The 21,656-nt window shown below is 39.1% G+C and overlaps 1 protein-coding gene across 1 annotated transcript in view; it reads left to right on the top strand.

The window, feature by feature from the left end:
* LOC127865159 (uncharacterized) overlaps window positions 1-17,433 on the top strand; it is a 31,861-nt gene extending 14,428 nt beyond the window's left edge. The window contains exons 7-19 of the mRNA XM_052405067.1: window positions 1,696-1,893; window positions 2,675-2,917; window positions 3,333-3,439; window positions 10,554-10,717; window positions 11,426-11,561; window positions 11,930-12,098; window positions 12,809-12,921; window positions 13,593-13,692; window positions 14,321-14,476; window positions 15,125-15,287; window positions 15,525-15,690; window positions 16,309-16,468; window positions 16,798-17,433. Of these exons, the coding sequence (XP_052261027.1) occupies window positions 1,696-1,893; window positions 2,675-2,917; window positions 3,333-3,439; window positions 10,554-10,717; window positions 11,426-11,561; window positions 11,930-12,098; window positions 12,809-12,921; window positions 13,593-13,692; window positions 14,321-14,476; window positions 15,125-15,287; window positions 15,525-15,690; window positions 16,309-16,468; window positions 16,798-16,907 (1,985 nt within the window). The 3' untranslated portion in view covers window positions 16,908-17,433. The remainder of the gene's footprint in view (window positions 1-1,695; window positions 1,894-2,674; window positions 2,918-3,332; window positions 3,440-10,553; window positions 10,718-11,425; window positions 11,562-11,929; window positions 12,099-12,808; window positions 12,922-13,592; window positions 13,693-14,320; window positions 14,477-15,124; window positions 15,288-15,524; window positions 15,691-16,308; window positions 16,469-16,797) is intronic.
* Window positions 17,434-21,656: the final 4,223 nt, after the last annotated feature.

Below are 21,656 nucleotides of genomic sequence, written 5' to 3'. Positions count from 1 at the left end.
TTTAGAATAACTATGGTACATTGTTAGAAATACTTAAGGAATTGCGCAGTTCATAAGCCCAGTTTTCACAAAACCACACCGGAATACTTTTTGTGCCAGGTGAGCTACAAACTCTATCATATTGATGTACTATAAGAAAACAGCTTACTAAGCTAACAAAGAATAGCACATTCCAATCTAAATTGTTTACCAAATCAAGAACGCAAACGTAAGCAATAGAAACTTCTGGAAAGTTCCATGACCAAGGGTTAACAACTTTGACCCGAACAAATATAAAAAAGTAGGTGAATCAGCGTACCACGTGAGACCACATAGGATCACGTGAGAAACGTATTAGGAAAAGCCTGATCAGGTTTCAGAAAGTTGCATCTGGAAGAATATTTAAGAAAACACTGCGGGGGACTCACCACAGTGTTTTCTCGGATATTACAGGTGAGCTGTTGATACTTATTTATTTTCAAACCTAAATTATTGTTTGCTGCAAATAAATATATTCATACTTAAATTATTGTTTACTGCTTTAATTTGTTTCACCTACATTCAATGTGGAGTATTTAGGAAAGTTGATTGACTGCGCAATATCCAAATAAATATATATTGTGTATTAATGATAATTGCTATTTTATAAATATCATATTAGTAAAACAAATAGTACTGTCTTCTCATAAATAAATAATTTCTTTATTTTATGATTTAACAAAATAATGTTAATGCCTGAAAACTGTTAGTGAAATTGAACAATATTCTGTGTGATTTATTAATATATATTAAGAATCAATATCGTTGCATATGTACGTATATATATCATAAATGATATTTATGCATGCAAATGTTTATCTTGTTTAATAAATTAACACAGTGTTTTCTCGGATATTACAGAGAATAAAATGGGCTGTTTACACTGTCGACTTCTTTGATTATTTACATCTATTATGGATTATAGAATATTAGCGCTTAACGCTAATTTGCATAAAATGAAGAATGGTAACATTTAATACTAACTGAAAATGAAACACTACAAATACAACATCCACTAAGACCGTAATGGACAGAATAACTAACTGTTAAGAAATTAATGTATCGTACGTAAATAAAGATCCCGTTACCGATTACACTAGATAGAAATAATGGAAACTTCAAGGATATTGAAATAGAAAGTAAAAGCACGTACGATACAACCAGTTTCGGATGATTTTTTATCAACAATTAGTCCAGATTCGATGTCAATTAATAAACAAGACATTATTTCACCACTCTAAGTACTTAAAATGTAAAATAAAAAATTTGCGGAAAATGTATCTACCGCATTTATTCAATTTAGCAAACAATTTAACTCCTAAAACCCCATCTGTAGGGAAACTATTGTTATTATCTATTTCCTATACAGCAGGGAACCAACAGCAAACATTCAAACTTTCCTAGATTAAAACTGGGAGAGCCGGCCAAGGACGGTCAATTAACCCATTAGGAAGTTTTCAAGATGCAATTACTTTCAAATATATTTGGTCGAAATAATGCAGTCGATATGATGTTCTTTAGCGACGGAGATATCCCGGCTTGCTCTCTCTCTAAAAAAACATCAAGAACTTGTTCTTGCTATGACATGTATTGTATATAACTGCCAAAGGTTTCCGATGTAATAGTTTGCAAATAAACAAGGTTTAATAATCTTTATTATCGCATGCCTGTTTGCAGGAAAACAATGTATGGACATACCCTTTGAAGGCGATGCTGCGTCAAAAGCGTTCTGCGTTGCTGGTAAACGCAAGGATACGATCGTCACGTTATTTGGAAAACAAGTGAACATATATGACGTCACAAACGGTAGCCTGTTGCAGACTCTTACGTCATCGAGGGCAGCAGCTAAATTTGGGGCAAAGAGCAACCTATCAGGTTGGCGGCAGTAATGTCAATATATGTGAGCTGCGCTACTGAAAAAGGGGGGTTAATGCATGCGCGTAAAGTGTCATCTCAGATGAGCTTGTGCAGTCAGCACAGGATAGTCTGGGCGACACTTCCCGCTTCTATGGCATATTTTTGTTTAAAGTAAGTCTCCTCTAAACGCAAATCTAGGTTAGGCGGACATTTTCTACCCTGTTTAGTCAGAACGAGGCTCATATAGATAACAACTGGCCTTTAAGAATCGTGCTTATTCTTTCAAGCATATAATATTTACACATTTATTCCAATTTTCTATAGACATTCAATCAAACTTGAGTAAACAAATTCACTATATAATACATTTTATAAGAAAAGAACGTTTCGGTTAATAATATGCGAGAAAATTTACTTCATTGTAAATATAAACCATACTTGTGTCCATATGCTTCAAAGCATGAAAATTGAAAATAAAAAAATTCTTAAAGGACACACATTGATAACGAAGTACTTTCTTAAAGTACAAATATTGAAAATGAAATATTTTATTAAAGTACGAATATTGAAAATGAAACCATTTGTTAAATCGAGAATATTTAAAATGAAAACCTTTCTTATAGTACAAATAATGAAAATGCAACCCTTTGATAAATTACGAATACTGAAAATGAAAACCTTCATTGAATCTTTCTTAAAGCATAAACTTTAAAAGTGAAACCCTTTCTTTAAGCACAATCATTGAAAATGAAAAACCTTCTTTAACAACGAACATTGAAAATGACTTTCTTCTGAAAAGGTCGAGACAGATACGTTGGTATGACAAGCGACGATCGAATGTTCCTGTCTGTCCTTGACCTTGATTCCATGACCTTGATGCCAGCGTGGCAAGAGGTCAGGAAAGAAGATGACGGAACTCATAAATGTCAGATCAACGCTTTTGGCATTCCTCCCGACGAAACTCATATCGTGTACTTCAATTGGAGCACTAAAGAAATCGTGTTCGCGGATTTCAATGGCAACCGTCTTCGCTGTATTCGAGGTATGTACATAGCGGATTTATGGTTTTGACGTACGAATATCGTTTGTGTAATTAATACAGATTTATAAGAGCAAATACTATATATGTTAAAAACGTAGTTGCTTGGGTATATAATATGTTTAAGACGCCCTCTGGGAACACGGGGCTTAATGTCTGGGCGTAAACCGCCGTCCCAATTTAGCCTATGCAGGCCGCGCAGGCTGATCAGGACGTAACTTTCCGTTTTTAATGTTTTGATTGTATTTTTCCATTTAAAAGAAGTCTCTTCTTTGCTGAAATCCAGTGCAGACGGATAGTTCCGTCCCTGATATCCTATGCTGACTGCACAGGCTAATCTGCGACGACACTTAACGCACATACATTAAGCATCGTTTTCCCAGAGCGCGGCTCATTTGTATAACTTTTCTTCCTTTAGTCGACGAGAGGCTCTACATCGACAGTATAAACTTCACTGCCGACGGCAGATTTATCTTTTGTATAGAACTAAGCGACGTCGTCTTTATCAACTATTCCACAATGCAGGTAATTATTCCGTTAAAACCTGTTCGGGGTGTAGCAAAAATGATAATAGACGTAAGAAGGTATCAGGAAGTAGCTAATTAGATGGTGTACCGAACTCGATGTACGTTAATTATGTCAAATCTTATTTAAACAATTAATAAATTAAAGTTAAGTTACTAAATACAGTAAAAACTCTCTGAACGACCACCTCGGTATTGCGACAATTTCGACGACCACCATTTTTCAATCCCGAATTTTGCCTTCAATGGTCTTTACAATCACTAGTCAAAGTCCAACTCCAAAATTTATTGCATAGACATTATACAATGTCAGAGCACAATAAATAATATCGACATGGATAAGAACAAAGTCAACAGAACATACAACAAAGTATTTAGCATCAAAGTGCTAACTATAATGACAATTGTGAACAATTACACATATAGTATTCCTAAATAAAAATGAGGTGGATTCATAATATTATGAAGCATATAAAGAGTAAATTAGTTTGTGTCTATACATGTACTTAATTTATCGGCATTATATATAAATTTGGCAATATTATATAAGCTGGTACTACTTGTGGATTTTATAAGAAATTCGAATCTATTTAGGTTTGGCCAGTGACAGTAATGAGGTTTAAAATATTTCATTCTGAGCTCCTTATACTTTGGGCCAACAATTAAAAAATGGTATTCTGTTTCAATTTGGTTCATGTAACAGGAGCGGTAGGTTCGTTCATTCGCGGACATGTTCGTGTATCTACCAGTTTCAATAGCAATTTTGTGCAAGGATGTTCTGAATTTCTTTTTGTGAAGTTTTTGAAAATATGGCTATAATTTGAGTTCTTGTTTAACAAGAGAACATATTTTTTTATTTTGATGATGAGTTTACGTCGAAATGCCAGGTTTGATGATAACTATCTATAATTCGCCGTTTAACAATTTCAAGAGTTTTTTTCAATTAAGTTTTCTGTATTCCAAATTTCACCAAAACCGTTAGTAACGAGACATTCCCTTATATTTGATTCCCAATTGTTTTTGACATGAACTGTTTCTGATCGTATCTCTCTTTAGCATATAATTCATTTTTGGCCTGGGGCGCAGCCCTAAGGCCATAGTAATGATACAAATTGCTGAGACAGTCAGAATTGGCTGGCTGCCAAAACCCACGAATGAAGTCCGATTTACCACTTGGCGGTAATTCATGCGTAATCAAATAAGTTCTTCGCAGATCTCAATAACCCGCCTTGTAAATACAGAACATCACCATATAACATGACAATGTCATAAAACGTGTAAAAGATATTATTGAAGCAAAATTGCTAAGCATCGGCTACGACATAGTTTTTATTACTGTTTGCATATTTATGCGAGAATAAGTCTCTAACTTGACGGTCTAGGCCGAAAAGATACGAGTGTCTACGGAGACAGTAAGAATTGTTTTCTGATACATTTTTTGAAGACATAACATTTGGTATTTATAAAAATATTTTAAGATATTGTTATTTTATTTTGCGTTTACCAAACATTCAAGAAAAAAGAAAATGAAAACAACAAATATTCATGATAATTCTCGGAATTATACGAAGTTACCGGATATGATATTTCACTGCGCAGATCGATCGCGAAAATCGAGCGCGAAAAGTGAGACAACGTACACAATCTGTTCACCGTTCTTTATCAGGGTAAATGTCCAGTCTCACTATGATGCCGGCGGAGCCCCTGTGCGTGATCCGGGATCTACCGGGATGAACCGGGGCTCTACCGGGATGAAATGGGGCTCCATCGGGGACGACCGGGATGAACGGGGGAAAACCGGGGGTCCACCGGGAAAGTATTAAAATGTTTAATGCCTCCGGGAGTCACCGAGAAGGACCGGCAACGACCGGCGCGGCACCGGGAACAACCGGGACAGCACCGGGAACAACCGGGACGGCACCGTAGCTCCACCAGGGCCCATACAGACCCCAGCAGAGCTACAGCAACGCCCCGGTGAATGCCGTTAGAGTCCCGGTATAGCTACGGTATATAAGAAAACCGGCGCTCTGCCGGAATACTACCGGCATTCACCGGGGCTCCGCCGGGGCATTACCGGCGACGACCGGGGTGAAACCGGGGTGTTGCCGTAGCTCTGCCGGGGTCTGATGCCGGTATAGACACGGTGAGTGCCGGCGGTGTCACGGTATACCGGGGCTCTGCCGGGACGCTGCCGGCTTTCACCGGGGCTTAACCGGGGCACTACCGGCGACAACCGAGGCTATGCCGGGACGCTGCCGGCTTTCACCGGGGCACTACCGGCGACAACCTGGGCTCTGCCGGGACTTCACCGGGATAAACCGTAGCAAGTCCGGGTTGACCAGGACTCTGCTGGGCTGTTGACCGGCTTCAACCGGGACGGCACCGGAAATAGTGTTACTGTGTTAAAAAAATTCTACGAATCAGCCCGGTCCTCGCCGGTCGACTGGCGTTAGCAAACCGGGATGGACCGGGGCTCTACCGGCAAAAGTGAGACTTGGGCTTAAGTGGATTTTCTTTTGTATACACATAACAAAGGAAGTATGAGTGTTTTCCTGATCTGTTTATTATGTAATAGAAAGCTATTATAGGCAATTGAAAGTGATTTATTTGACGCAAACAATAACAGTTTTTTGCGGCCATGTTGTTGTTGTTGTATATCTTCACCGCCTATGTAGACGAACCTCTACCAGATCTGTTGAGTTAAACAAAATGTTATCGTTCCCACAACCAGTTTCGTGTTGTCCTCCACCGTCTATGTACACTGTAGTATATACACAACTATTGTCTTTTCTTACAGTCTCTGAGCTTCTGCACTCAACCGCTAGGGTCAATCCGTATAAATTCGGACAAATGGAGAAATTCGGACAAAACATCCTAAATGCATTTTACGTCACACTAAACCTAGCCCCAGGCCTTCAGCGCCCACAGCGCTTTGATTTACAATGTGATCGTCATTTAAATTGATCAGTTTATACCAATATTTATCGCATTGATTTGGCGAAATACATTAAAAGGGATCCTACCGAGTTCTCCGAACAGTGCGGATGAGTTTGAAGATTTTTTTACTCCAAGAGTTGATTTAAAAAAATCAGTGTGTATCAATTCAATTTCTCTGGCTTGATGGAAACCCCATATTTCAGAGCACAAATTAAGGACTGGGGTGACAAAGGAGTCAAATAATTTTATTCTTTGCTGGGTTGGTAAATCAAGTGTCTCAAATATCTGAAATAATTTACTTAGTGAAAGGGATGCGTGTTGTGCGATGATTTTTTTTGGATCTGTAAAAGTTACAAATTTGTAACAAGTTCATGCCAAGGTATTTGGACGAACTTACAGTTTCAACTAAGGTATTGTATATATAGTTCAAACGTTGTTGCCCTTCCTCTTTCAAATACCATAGCTTTTGAGACATTAAATTTCAGCCCCCATACATGTCAATAATTTTCTACATCTTTTAACATAAGTCTTAAGTGTTTTGTGGTGATTTGGCGAACAATACCATATCATTTGCATCCAGTAAGAGAAATAACTTCAGAGTATCAATACATACGATTCCTGGGATCCGGCCAATCTCGTACACTAGCAGGAGTGAACCACTGTCTGAAAACTGGTCACCTCGCGAATCTGAAAATAAACCAAGAACATTTCCAGGATGGTTGAGGGTGTGCCTTCACAAAAATCATGAACATTCAAATCAAATGAGTTGGGGCAAAATGTTTTAGTATTGATTATTTCAAACGAAAAAATCAGAGTTCTGTGTGTTTCCGAGCCTTTTAAAGCCAGTTTCAACAACGAACTGCCACTTTCCTGCAGACGCAAGGTACCTGGAAACCATGTTTTACATAGGTAACTTACCAAGTAGTAAACTGCAATGGAGAAAATTGGGGGTCAAAGGGTTAGATTTTTTGTAATAGTTAAATGTCCATACGCCCTTTCAAATTTCCAACGGAAATACTGACCGGAGCCAGCATTACACCTGTTTTCGAATTGCATTAATTCTACTTCCTGTATGCAGCTACAGTTACAATACCAATGTTTTGGTAACTTACAAACATCCAAGAAAAATCAACACAACTCAAACCTGACATTCATTATTATTTAGTCACTCAAAATGGTGCTTACCTGAGCATTGTTCTCTTTATTTTGAAATTTGACCGGGGCCAATGCGCATTGGTGGCTAAAAAGTGCGGTGTGCAGCCCTAATCCCCTATGATGACAAATCAGCAAAATTTGCTCTAAATTGACATCCGCCAAACGAACAGTAATTTTTCACACCTTACTTTATTCGGTGTTGTGGTTCGATCGGCTTTGTGTACGAAGCCATTGTGAGCCAATTAACGACAATGAACGCCAGTGTTTTTGTGCATCGACTGCGAAGTGTTAGACTTTCGGCTCTTGTTATTATTTATAAACACATGATTGATAATTAGCTTTTATTATCGAGTGTTTGATGGGTAAATTAGTTACTGTTTGGTGCACACTTTAAAGATTAGAGACGGCGAATTCTTTTACAGTGAGGATAAATGAGTAAGATGGTTTTGCTCTTGAAGCATGTAAACCCGACCTGTATTCCATATAAATATTCAAAATGGATAAGCGAAAACGGAAAGAGTTTTGTTTAAAAGAAAATATTAATTTAATAAAAATGCGAGTAATGGAAAATCTTGACGGCAGTTGGCCGATTTATTCGGCATGTGAAAGACGCACGTGTGATAATTTTTAATCTTTTCCGTCCGTCAAAAACGTTATTTGCTCGGCGTCGTTCTGTCACTTGATAGTTGGACATTTATCAAACAACGTTCAACCATATTTGCGGGTTATGATCTGTGTGACGTGTTCAACATGGTTGAAACAGGGTCGTCCTTTAAAGCCCTGCCATAAAAATCTCTCTCCATCAAAGGTGAAGATTGTGAAGGTGGAAAGCGTTGTTAAGAGAGACTGACAGTGGCTCTATGTTGTAAGGCCAATAGGTGTTTCAGACAAACGACGTTTTGTCCTCGGTGTTGTAGCTCCTCGTACTACAACTATAACGATTACACAAGCCTCATGGTTTATGTGGACGCCGACTTCATATTCATTTGGGTTGAATTAGGCAGCAATGCTTTTCGTGTTCAACATATGGTTCTCATTGAGCCAATCGGCCATGATGACCTTCTTTTTCTCTGAAAGGACGAGGGACGTCTTCTTTTTTCTTTAGGCGTCAGTTTCTTTGGTTGGTGCTAATGCTTGTTGATCTACTTGTAAAACGGCAATCTTGATCTGGGCATCAAGCTTGTTTCTCCTTGCTACTGCTGTTCTTCATCGGTAGCGGATGCTGCACGTGACGATCTTTTGGGAACTGGAAGGCCCACTTCGACAATTCGCTTCATTTAAGGTGGTTTTTGACGTTTGAGATTTGTATACGAGATTACACCTTCGAGATTTGATTGCATAATGATGGAATCACCGGACATCAACCTGCTTTTATACAGGTTTTTGTCGGTCGGGCGAAGATCGTGTTTGGTCCGTATGGATGCCGTGCTAGTCCGGGTCGGTGACATGTAGATCCCTGGTCCGTGTAGATGCATTGTTGGTCCGTGTTCATCCGTGTCTATGTCGTGTAGGTCCGTAGCTCTGCCGTGACTGTCCGGGACAGTCCGCGTGGGCGACGTGATGACGGCGTGTTGCTGCCGGGTTTGTACGTTTGGATGTTGTGTTGTCATCGGGGTGATGGTCGTTGGAAGACCTTCGACGCTAAAAGATCTCAAAAGGCCACGGATCGTCTTGGTACTTGATCCCGGGGGGATCCGGGGCGATCTGGGACTGCCGTGTCCATCAGTGTTTATATGTGACTGGGGCTTAAGATAAATATGTTTCGAGAATTTTCAATTTCTCTGTCGTTTCTTTGCTTCAGCAATCAGGATACTGTTTTCAACTTGCGCTTTTTGCAGTAGAAGCTGGCATCTCATCAGTATCAGCTCGTCCTCAGTATTTATCTCATTGCCCATGTTGCATCGTCGGTAGCACATAAGACAACCGTACAACTGCCGTCACGGTCCTTGAAGGTTAGGGGTCTGAAATAAGTTCCCGGACTGTCAACGACCCACACAGACAACCAAGGCATAAAAACGGTTGTCCCCGGACCCTATGCGACTGTCCACGGAACCCACACGGCAGCTACACGGACCATCCCGGATGGTGCTATCATCCCGCATCGTCACGGATTAACACGGCCGTTGTGAACTTTTCAAAAACTGTGTTGATTCGGCAGTTGTATGGGACTTGGGCTTACGTGCGTGTCTGTTCTTGATGCTGTTCAATTGGCTCAGTCGTCAACATCTCTCTCTCTCCCTCCCTCCCTCCCTCCCTCCCTCCCTCCCTCCCTCCCTCCCTCCCTCCCTCCCTCCCTCCCTCCCTCCCTCCCTCCCTCCCTCCCTCCCTCCCTCCCTCCCTCCCTCCCTCCCTCCCTCCCTCTCCTCTCTCTCTCTCTCTCTCTCTCTCTCTCTCTCTCTCTCTCTCTCTCTCTCTCTCTCTCTCTCTCGCTCTCCCTCTCTCTTTCTCTCACTGAAAATACATTCTCATCAAGACGCTCTTCATTGGTGATCCCAAATAAGACTCTTACCAGGGATATGGAATCTTAATAATTTAATTGTTGCAAGAAAGCATTGAAAAAAAGTGGTTAGAATAAAAACCTCAGCTTAGCAAACAACAGTGCGCTGTTTCTTAAAGTAAAGAGTAAAGGATGGTATCATGATGAACATTAGGTTTCACTTCTTGTTTGAAAAGCTTGAAATACTATCTTTGTACAATGTATTGATTGATTACAAAAAAGCTTAAAGTTTATTGAATATTTACCGGTTGTATTATACTGCCATCAACAGTAATGAAATTTAGCAATAAGACCACCTCGCTATGAAGACAATTTTTCAAAAGTCCCACATGTGGTCTTCACAGCAAGGTTTCATTGTACTAAAATAAATACATAAATACATTAAATAAATTTAAGATTTTTTGGTTAAGAACACACACGTAATGCATTCAACTACTTAAAGTTCGACCTGAACTCTATGTTTCAACAATAAAGATCCCATGATGTTGCATATTTTTACGTCATCGTGGGCCGTCCTTCGCTATAGGAGGAAGATCGTCTGGAACACACACATAAGGTGACCGGCGCGTGCACCGTTGACATGGTAACAGTGGTAACGATTGCAGAAGACAACAACCTCAGGGTGTGGGATAGATCCCGTGACAAAAAGGGGACCACACATAAGCAGGCCAATGCCCTGGCACACTTCTGGTAACTAGCGATTTATTCACAAATATATAAGCCTCGCTCTGGGAAAACGGGGTTTTCTGCATGTACAGCAAGTTTCGTCGAAGATTAGACTGTGCGGTGATCACAGGCTAATTGGGGACGGCACTTTCCGCCTAAACAAGATTTTTGTGAAAAAAAGATACTCATGAAAGTGTCGTCCCTAATTAGACTGTGAAGGCGGCACAGGCTAATCTGGTACGACGCTTGACGCACTTGCATTAATTCCCGTTTTCTCAGAGCGCGACCGATATAAAAGTACATTTAACTTGTTTTTAGGTCTGCCAGGATTCAGCCGTGTCTCGTTTCCAGTTTCATTTCGATTTAAACATCATTATATTTTATTGAGTTCATGTTGTCATTTTAAGCGAATGTTTTGCGTCCCCTTGATTCACGACCGAAATAAAGTATATCTGGTTCATATTTATTTTTATGAAATGTATATTGGAAATGTATATGGAAATATATATGCTCATTAATGTATATGGAAATATATATGCTAATTAAATTCATGTACAATAATATAAGTTGAATTTTACACATAGTGTTCAATAGAACAGCAAACAAAATTGGGTGCGCTTAGATGAGAAAACATAATAATGGCCTCGCTATCAAGTGAAAACACACCGCAATATCATTGAGAAAAAAATACAACTATTCTCTGATTAGCCTCAATACATCCTGTCTGCACAGGGATTGTGTTCCGCTTGGCCACCAGGACGCGATTTTCGTAGCACAGGAGTATCCGCGTACCGACGGACAGATGTTTTCGATTTTCGTCGGCTTGTATGATTTCGGCAGACTTGAGTACCGCGCCGTTAGAAAACTAGTAAGACGACGAGTTAATATATATATATATGCTTACTTGTATTCCTTTCATTAGCTTTATTAAATTTAGACAACACATACTAATGACATTAAACAAATAATGCATGATTAAAATATTTGTTTTCAAATAAATTGCATATGACTTATTTAGTTTCTTTTATGAAATTATTCTTTCTGCAATAAACACGTATGTTTTTTGTTTTTTATTGCAAATCTCCCCCCCCCTCCTCCGGCCCCCCCCCCCCCCCCTGAAAGTTATTCGATGCGTTAAATCCGTAGATGATTATTTTGATTAATAACGAAACTGTCAAATTAAGTAAAATTTTCAAAAAATAGTAAAATATTGTATGTCAAACTTTCAAACTTTAGCTCCAACAGGAAGCTGGTGTCGCACAATTTTACAGAGGAGACAACAGATCAGTGGTCATGCGCCTTCACCGGAAGGTGTACTTGTTCGACCTTGAAAAGATGGACGTCTGCATCGTGTTTCCGGGTATTGTCTCGGAAGAGAGTGTTTTTTGCGTGACCGAACGGAAGCGTACGTACAACCGGACGCATTATTGTCTACATTTTGCAATCGAGCTTCGTTCTGGAAAAAACGTGAATTAATGCATGGGCGTAATGTGTCGTCCCAATTTAGCCTGTGCGGTGCGCAAAGGCTTATCAGGGACAACACTTACCACCAACATTTCATTTTCGCTACGACGAGACTTTCTTTAAAAGAAAAATACCATAAAAGCCGAGAGTGTCGTCCCAGATTCTACTGTGTTTACTCTACCGGCTAATTTTGGACGGCACTTGACACACATGCATTAAGTCCCGTTTTCCCAACGTAAGACTCAACACAAGTTTAAGAGGAGGTGCCAGAGTTCAAAACATTGCAACCATTGCCATGCCATTTTTGCCACGCGGGGATACCTTATTTTTGACAAATTATTGATCACAGACAATACATATGAATTTCTATAAGTTGAATCAATGTGGAGCCATTCCGGGTTTCGAAACTGGGACCAATGCATCTTTCGACTAAGTTAACAGTAATATTGCCACAAGACGTCGGTAAAGAGCCGTTTTATAAATAATAAAATATGTCGGTCAAAGTATCCTATAACTATTCAGGTTTGTTAAGAAATCAAATTCATTATTTGCATGCATTGGAGATTTTGCGAACTGTACGATTGCATTATCAGTGTAAAAAACTGTTCCGCCCACATTATCTCTTACTATGACGCCTGTTTTTTATTGTAGAACTCCTCGTGACGTCACGTGGTGGCAAGAACTTGAAACTGTACAACATCACAAACGGCTGCGTTGACGCCATAATTAAAACTGGACACACGAAGAATATCAACGGACTTGCGGTCAGTTTTTATACATTTCTAAACATCACGCCATATGCCACATGAACAAGTGTAAAAGCAAGACAAAAAAATAATCTTTAAACTTTATTGAAAAAAATTCACATTTTCATGTGATTTCCGCGCGTTTTGTGCATATATCTACTGCCATTCTCCCCTCTGATTCAAGTTCGACAGTTGTCAGTTCTGACCTCAGTAATGGGAAATCAGCTGGGTGTGTATGAGTATGTTAACTGGCCGCCATAATATATACAGATATTGGCGATAAAATGCGAAAAATAAACAACAAACAAAAGTAATTGAAAATATGTCGTTGATTCCGACGATGGTCGGTAACTCAAATGAGCCTCGCTCTGGAAAAACAGGCTTTAATGCAAGTGCGTAAAGTGTCGTCCCAGATTAGCCTGTGCAGTCAAACACTTTCCGCATAAACTGGAATTTTGCTAAGAAGAGACTTTTAAGACTTCCTTCCCTTTTTCCTGTGCGGACTGCACAGGCTAATCTGGGACGACACTTTACGCACATGCATTAAACCCTGTTTCTCCAGAGCGAGGCTCATTTGAGTTACTGACCATCGTCGGAGTCAACGATATATTTTGAATTATCTTTGTTTGTTTGTATATTCGCATTTTATCGCCTTTTCCGAGATTGTGGCTCAAATCGATGTTTTACAGGTGAACGAGCCGGGAACGCTCGCCGCAGTGAGCTTAATCAAGGGACCCATTGTGCTGATGAACCTTGTCACATACTCTCGCATGTATGAGATCTCAGACAGTACGTACAGGGGAGACGACAGTATCTTTACCTTTCAGAATAAAACATACATATGAATTTCGCGACATTTATCGTACAATCTATGATAAGGCTCTGGATTTTTTCTTTGTACATATAACATACTAGCATAACACGTATGATCATTCCAGTGCACTTTGCAAATGTTGTTGTCAATGTCGGTTTATTGTATTCGGTCCATCTGCTATAATGCTTTTTTAGAAGTAACCACATTGCCTGTTACAAATAAACGTATGGTGTATAACAATGACTATGTTTCTTCTTGTTCTTAACCGTTTCAGAAATTAATTTTTATTTAAATAAATATTTATTACCTGTACACATGGTAACACCCTTGTTGCTCATCTTTCTCGGCATCATTCTTTATAGTCAGAGCTTTGAGTGTCTTTATATCTTATACGAGGCTCGTTATTGGAAAACGGGGTTCAAAGCAGAGTCTAATCAGGGACAACACTTTCCGTCTAGAATATATTTTCTTTTATACGGATCTTCCTTCTACCAAAACAGTCCATTCATGCGGGCGGTGTTGTTATTGATTAGCCTGTGCGCACACGCATTAAGCCCAGTTTTTCCCAGAATACGGATCATATAAGTTCCTCGCTGGTTTCAGGTGCGGATTTCGTTGACCGGTTCGATCACTCTACGTTGTTGTTGTTTACCCGGGACAGCACGCGCTTTTTCTTCGGAACATACAAAGAATTAAATCTCAAGTCCTCGGTCTCTCCTGTATTTGTAGATCATCTCATCTGCTGGGACTTAGAACAAAGTAGGCTGTTCGTCCCATTCTAAGACTAAATTAGTCTCTTTACCGACGAGGTTACGACCTGTTTATGACATGACTTTACCAATAAAACGACAATTATTTTACGATTTGTAGTATTTGCCATTGAGATATACACACACAATTTGTCATAACGATACTGAAATGACATCGATCTTTGCTGGTAAATTCAGAGGAATCTATCTATTATTATATTGAAACATCATTACCTGTGTATTTACATTATTATGTAAAAAGACTCGCTTTCCAACAACATTATTCATCTCGTTTGATTAAATATGGTATTAAATCACAACTCATGTCATATCTTATATCTTAGACTGACATAAGTACATCTACAAATGCCGAAATTGACGTTTGCTCTTTAGTCTTACTTTTCATATAAGTATAATAAATGTCCTTATCGAATGAGACGCGTTCTGTCGATGCATGTGCGTAAAGTGTCGTCCCAAATGAGCCTGTGCAGTCCGCGCAGGCTAATCAGGGACAACACTTTCCGTCTTAACTGGATTTTTGTTTAGTTGAGATTTCCTATAAACGGAAAATTCCATAAGAGCGCAAATAGTCGTCCCAGATTAGCATGTGCGTACTGTGCCCGATTTTCCCACAACGAGGCTCTAATGTCTGTTGCAGAGCAAGAACTCTTTGAGCTGTGTGACAGTGAGACACAGGCAGAGTACGAGAAAGTTAAAAGTAACAAAAGAACGAAAATTACATATGTTTATCGTCTTGATGACGACCGCATTATGACCACGTGCCTCGACAATGTCGTCCGAGTGTATGACGTCAAAACAGGAAAACAGGTTCGTACAGGAAAGACGACAGTATATATATATATATATATATATATATATATATATATATATATATATATATATATATATATATATATATATATATATATATATATATATATATATGTGTGTGTGTGTATATCATTATCGTAAATGGGATAATACTCGATCGATAAATTAAAAAAACGTGTGTATCCCAACAATTCAAATAATTGGCAATATCCATCTTTGCAACCAGGCAAGTTACTCCACCGACTGACGGGCCACAAGACGAGGGTGGTGGTAGGGCTGAGTGACGTCACGCCGTACTTCCTGACGTACGGTAAGAACGAGGCGGAGAACTGCATTTTCCTGTGGGATAAAGCCACGTGCTCGAGGGTCGCCACCTTCTCGCTGGATGAGACGGTGAGAGCGCTGCCACGTGCGGGTCACTTGCATGACAACAGCTATGGTTGATTTATGACAAATCTTTCCCTCCAGAATGCCAACAGAAGAGATCCTCTTAATGGGTGTAAGCCATATGCAGCCAGCATAACTCCAGACCGGCCTGTACAATCGCGCAGTCTGGTCATGAGCTACCAAATCCGCAGATGAGACTACGAAACATCTCGTGAATTTATAGCGGACATGGTAGCTCCTGACCAGACTGCGCTATTGAGCATTAGGGTTTGTTGCATAGAAACCGGGATACCTATGGGTGCAACAAATTGTTGCAAATAAAAGAATTCCAAGTCATTATTGTATAACCGTACCTTGTACATGGCGTCTTTAAGCTTATCGCTTGAGCGCTACCTGTGTATTGAGCCAACTCGTGTTTCTTCGTCCGTGCGTCGGTCGATCTATTTGTCCGTGAGTCACCATAAAGTTGCCAATGTAAACATTAACTACTTGGGTAATAGTCATTTACATTTTGATCATAATTCATCATGACTTGATTATGAGCAACACAATTATGCTACCCAAGCTTTCATGTAAAAAGTTTAAGTCACGGGACTTAAGTCCTCATATTTGTTTTATATTTAGGTCAAAGCCCTCTACTGGAGCGATGATGGAACGTTTTTTTACACTCCCAGAAAAATCCTTTCGTACCAAAGAGCTTCTGACGTCATCACGTGGACAATTCACAATGGAAATAGACCGAGGCCTGATGTTAAACAGAGTCCTCCGTTATATTCAAACAAAGGTAACAGGCATGTTATTACTATTTTTCTGCTGTCATTGTCCTTAAAAAACGCAACAGAATAACAAAAAACAACAACAAACAAATACAACAACAAAAGCAGCAGCAGCTGTTGCTGCTGCTAATAATAATAATAATAATAATAATAATAAAATAATAATAATAATACAATAATAATAATAATAATAATAAAATAATAATAACAAAAACAATAATAATAATAATTATTATTATTATTAAAATAATAATAATGCGACTACTACTTGTGCGAGCGGTCGTTATATATAGTAATACAGGTGAACATACACATTTTAAACTCACATGTTTGTTAGCCATCCTGTCCCCTCTGATTATCAACGCTTCTAACAAAGTCAAGAAAGGCTACCAACCGGAAGTGGGAGATCCCGACACGGACGATGAGGTCCATGAGCACGGACGATGAGGTCCCTGACACGGACGATGAGGACTTTGAGGATAATTCCGGGTGAGGTGGATGGCGAGGACACGTGACGTCACAAACGTTATGTTGTAGGTGGGGCAAGGAGACGCGATAGGGACCATGCTATTGAAGAAAATATGTTTTAGTTAGAGTCATGACAAGTAATCTCTAAAGTTTTCTGCTTTGGAATTAATTCATTGATTTCATAATAACCTTGTTACTAAACCATGACGTGAACAACCTTACCAATACTTATTTAACATATAACCATACGATATATTTAACCTGGCCCTCATTGATGTTTGTCCATTATTCACGGAGACAAGATTATGATTCGTTCAGTCAAAGCGATAAACAGCGGCATATCGTAAACCTCCCACTGTGGTGATGGTACTGTATACCAGTAAAGCTCTCGCATAGTGAACGTCATAGTTTCCACTTGAGCTCTTTTTAAATTCTTTATTTTTTCATAAAATGTGTGTTCCTCTTTTTGACTGTATTTATTAAATTAATTAAATTTTAAAATATATTATTATATATTATTTTTTTGAAATTATAGAGTTGTTTGTAGGTGATAGCAGTAAAAATTATACAATAAATCATTGGCATTCTCACATCATTATCAGTACGTGGCGACAGTGGTCCAGTGATATGATGCTTGTCTAGGAATCGGAACGTCCCTGGTTGGAATCCGCAGAGCACTGAATATTTTCTGAGCAAAAATTAAACCACACGCTTGTTCCTCTCCACTCAGTTTAATAAATGGGTACCTGTCAGGGAATATGCACTGTGCCGTGGATGCATACTGCGCCGAGTGTAAACGGACGACTTATATCCAGTGATCAGATGAGTAAATGTGAAATTCGGCTTACGATTACAAAATCATCAATAATAAAGTATACACATGACCTTGGATCTTGAACCTTTACACGTATTCAAAGGGTATTCAACTATTCATAAGTTGAAGTTGGTGTAAATGCAGACTATACATACTTATTTAGCTCACAAAGTCGTTCATGTAATAAATTCATATACATATTACGAAATATTGTTAGCGCCATCGTGGTTACACATTAGGGCGACAATGCGATAGTGCGATAGTACGATGGTGACCATGCGTTAATACGATGGCGACAATGCGATAGTATGATGGCGACAGTTCGATAGTACGATGGCGACAATGCGATAGTCATCGTACCGTCGTCATCGTATTATCGCAGTGTCGCCGTCGTATTATCGCACTGTCGCCATCGTATTGTCGCACTGTCGCATTGTCGTCATCGTACTGTCGCATTTTCGCATTGTCGCCATCGTACTATCACACTATCGCCATCGTATTGCCGCTCTGTCGTCATCGTATTATCGCACTATCGCATTTGCCATCGTACTATCGCATTGTCGACTATCGCCTTCCGGTACACACACTATTCTTATTGCAGAAACAAAATAGATGTCTTTATAAAGATGTACTTTGAAAGAGGTTACAGTTATAATGAAATCAAATTCTTATTTAGTTATAGAATGGGTATTGATGTAATTTATGCCGAAGTGTAAAGTATTTTTAAAAGTGCGATAGAACGATGGCGACAATGCGATAGTACGATGGCGACAATGCGATAGTATGATGGCGACAATGCGATTGTACGATTGCGACAATTCGACAATACAATGGCGACAATGCGACAACGCGAAAGTAAGCTGGCGACAATTCGATAGTCATCGTACTGTCGTCATCGTATTATCGCATTGTCGCCATCGTACTATCACACTGTCGCCATCGTATTGTCGCAATGTCGTCATCGTATTATCGCATTGGTGCAATCGTAATATCGCATTGTCGACTAACGCCATCCCGTACACAAACTATTATTATGCAGAAACAAAATAGATGACTTTATACAGATGTACTTTGAAAGAGGTTTCAGTTATAATGAAATCAAATTGTTATTAAGTTATGGAATGGGTATTGATGTAAGGTACGCCGAACTGTAAAGTATATTAAAAAGTGCGATAGTACGATGGCGACAATGCGATAGTACGATGGCGACAATGCGATAGTACGATGGCGACAATGCGATAGTACGATGGCGGCAATGCGACAACGGGAAAGTACGATGGCGACAATGCGATAGTTATCGTACTGTCGTCATCGTATATTCGCATTATCGCCATTGTACTATCGCACTGTCGCCATCGTATTATCGCACTGTCGTCATCGTATTATCTCACTATTTAATTGTCGCATTGTCGCCATCATACTATCGCATTGTCGACTATCGCCTTTCGGTACACAAACTATTTTTATTGCAGAAACAAAATAGATGACTTTATAAAGATGTACTTTGAAAGAGGTTTCATTTTTAATGAAATCAAATTCTGATTAAGTTATAGAATGGGTATTGATGTATGCCGAACTGTAAAGTATTTTTAAAAGTGGCTCCAAAAATACGATGTGCGCATGTGTACCGGAAGGCGATAGACGACAATGCGATAGTACGATGGCGACAATGCGACAATACAATGGCGACAGTGCGATAGTACGATGGCGACAATGCGATAATACGATGACAATAGGGTGATAGTACGATGGCGACAATGCGATAATACGATTACGACTGTACGATGACTATCGGATTGTCGCCATCGTACTATCGCGTTGTCGACTATCGTCTTCCGGTACGTCAGCACGACGACAATTCGACAGTACGATGACGACAATGCGTCAGTGTGACAATACGAACGTGAAAGAGCGATAGTATGATGGCGACAATGCGATAATACGATGACGACAGTACGATAACGCGATAGTACGATGGCGACAATGTGATGATACGATGGCGACAGTACGATATGACTATCGCATTATTTTCAGCAACATTCGTAACTTAAGCCAAAATGGTACGAATTTAATGAAAATGAAACAGCGAATGTCATTAATTAACCTCGCGGTCGCTACTACCATATACAGCAAACTGCCGTATATTTATACAAGATTTATATCTGCTGAAACAAAATGAACGAGAAATATTTTCTTTAAATCTTCATTGAGCAAAATCAAATATCAATAAGCTGTTCAGTGTACTCTTTCCACCTTAAGGTGGTCGTATCTATATAATAGTAAATTCAGATGTGAAACAGTAAAAATTGAATGTAACATAAAGGCGAAATTGCACATTTGAATGACCTTTCTGCCATTATTTCATTTCATTCTCACCGTTTACTACTTTTACAACTGATTGTCTCACTGCCAATAGAATGCCCCTGATATAATAAAGTTACAATATTGTTTTCACGCAACATTTTATGCGAAATGGGATTTTGGTTGAACTTTCCCGCTCAGAGGCAAAGTGAAAATTGCTATATGCAGAATAAATCTAAAACAACCTTCAAGTAACTCGCAGGCTGCTCAGGTTTAATGATGTTTGCTGCGCAACAAGATCTTAGGGTTGAAAATGAAGCCTTAAACTTTGATCTATTAAGAAACGTCTTTAAGTTATTTTGATTATCTTATGGACTACACACAGGTCAAAATGCGTATTTGAGAAGTAAAGGGTTAAGCAAAGTCTGAACCTTATGATTTTAGGATATAAAAGCATGGTGCATGGAACATGACAAATTATACGCAACTAAGAAATTCTTAAGCATATCACATGCAAATTCAGGGGCGGTCGAGAAGCGCCCAATAACAGGTTTGAATGATGCAAACGTGTCGAAATAGAGATGGCATATTAGCCGCGTAATGCAAATAGAGAATATTATGTGAGTTTTGGATAAATATCAAGTTTATCATGCGAGGCTTAGAACCGATGTAGCGCGAGGCTTGCCGAGCGTTAACATGGTTCGGGCCGAGCATGATAAACTTGATCTTTATCCAAAACTCACATAATATTCTATTTATCCTATTATTTTGTGGTCTTTTGTCGTTCAAAAAGAGTAAAAATACTTTAAAATTCAAAAAAACAGCGCTGGTTTTGCAAGTTGACTCCGAAGTGTTTGTTTACTTCAACGTCATCATTTGCTATGACGCCACATTGAAACATATAGTGTTCTTAAGATAGAGATCGGAAAACCATGGTCTAAAAATAGCGATAGTATAAAGCTCATGTTTATACAATCGTTGTTATACTATCGATTTTCCTCTGTTAATAGGATAAAGGTAAAGTTTATACGATCGTTGTTATACTATCGATTTTCCTCTGTTAATAGGATAAAGGTAAAGTTTATACGATCGTTGTTATACTATCGATTTTCCTCTGTTAATAGGATAAAGGTAAAGTTTATACGATCGTTGTTATACTATCGATTTTCATCTGGTAATAGGATACAAATGGATCTCATGCCGTCCGTGGACAGGGTAGCTCTAGACCAGCCTGTGAAATCGCGCAGTCAGGAGATTGGATGTCCGCTATAAAGGCACGCCATGTTTCTCGGTCTAATTAGCGGACAAGGTAGTTACAGGCCAGACTGCGCCATTTTAGCATGATAATGCATATTTATTAAAGCTACAAGCAGGAACATACACAAAATTAAAATTAAAAACAGAATGGTTATTGAGACTAAAATGATGATAATATTTAGGAAGCAATGATTTTTAAATAGCAACATTGTGCCGAAATGGGAAGTTTAAATACCCTGAAAGCATGTTTTGACTAACACTTGTCACAACATTATGAGAGCATTTAATACAAAACAATAACACAGTTTCAAGCGATGAACCTTTTTAAAAAATAACACAAATTCCAATCGAAAACA

The sequence above is a fragment of the Dreissena polymorpha genome, chromosome 1 (genome assembly GCF_020536995.1).
Source record: "Dreissena polymorpha isolate Duluth1 chromosome 1, UMN_Dpol_1.0, whole genome shotgun sequence".
Taxonomy (NCBI): Eukaryota; Metazoa; Mollusca; class Bivalvia; order Myida; family Dreissenidae; genus Dreissena; species Dreissena polymorpha.
This window is presented reverse-complemented; position numbering and strand designations above follow the sequence as displayed.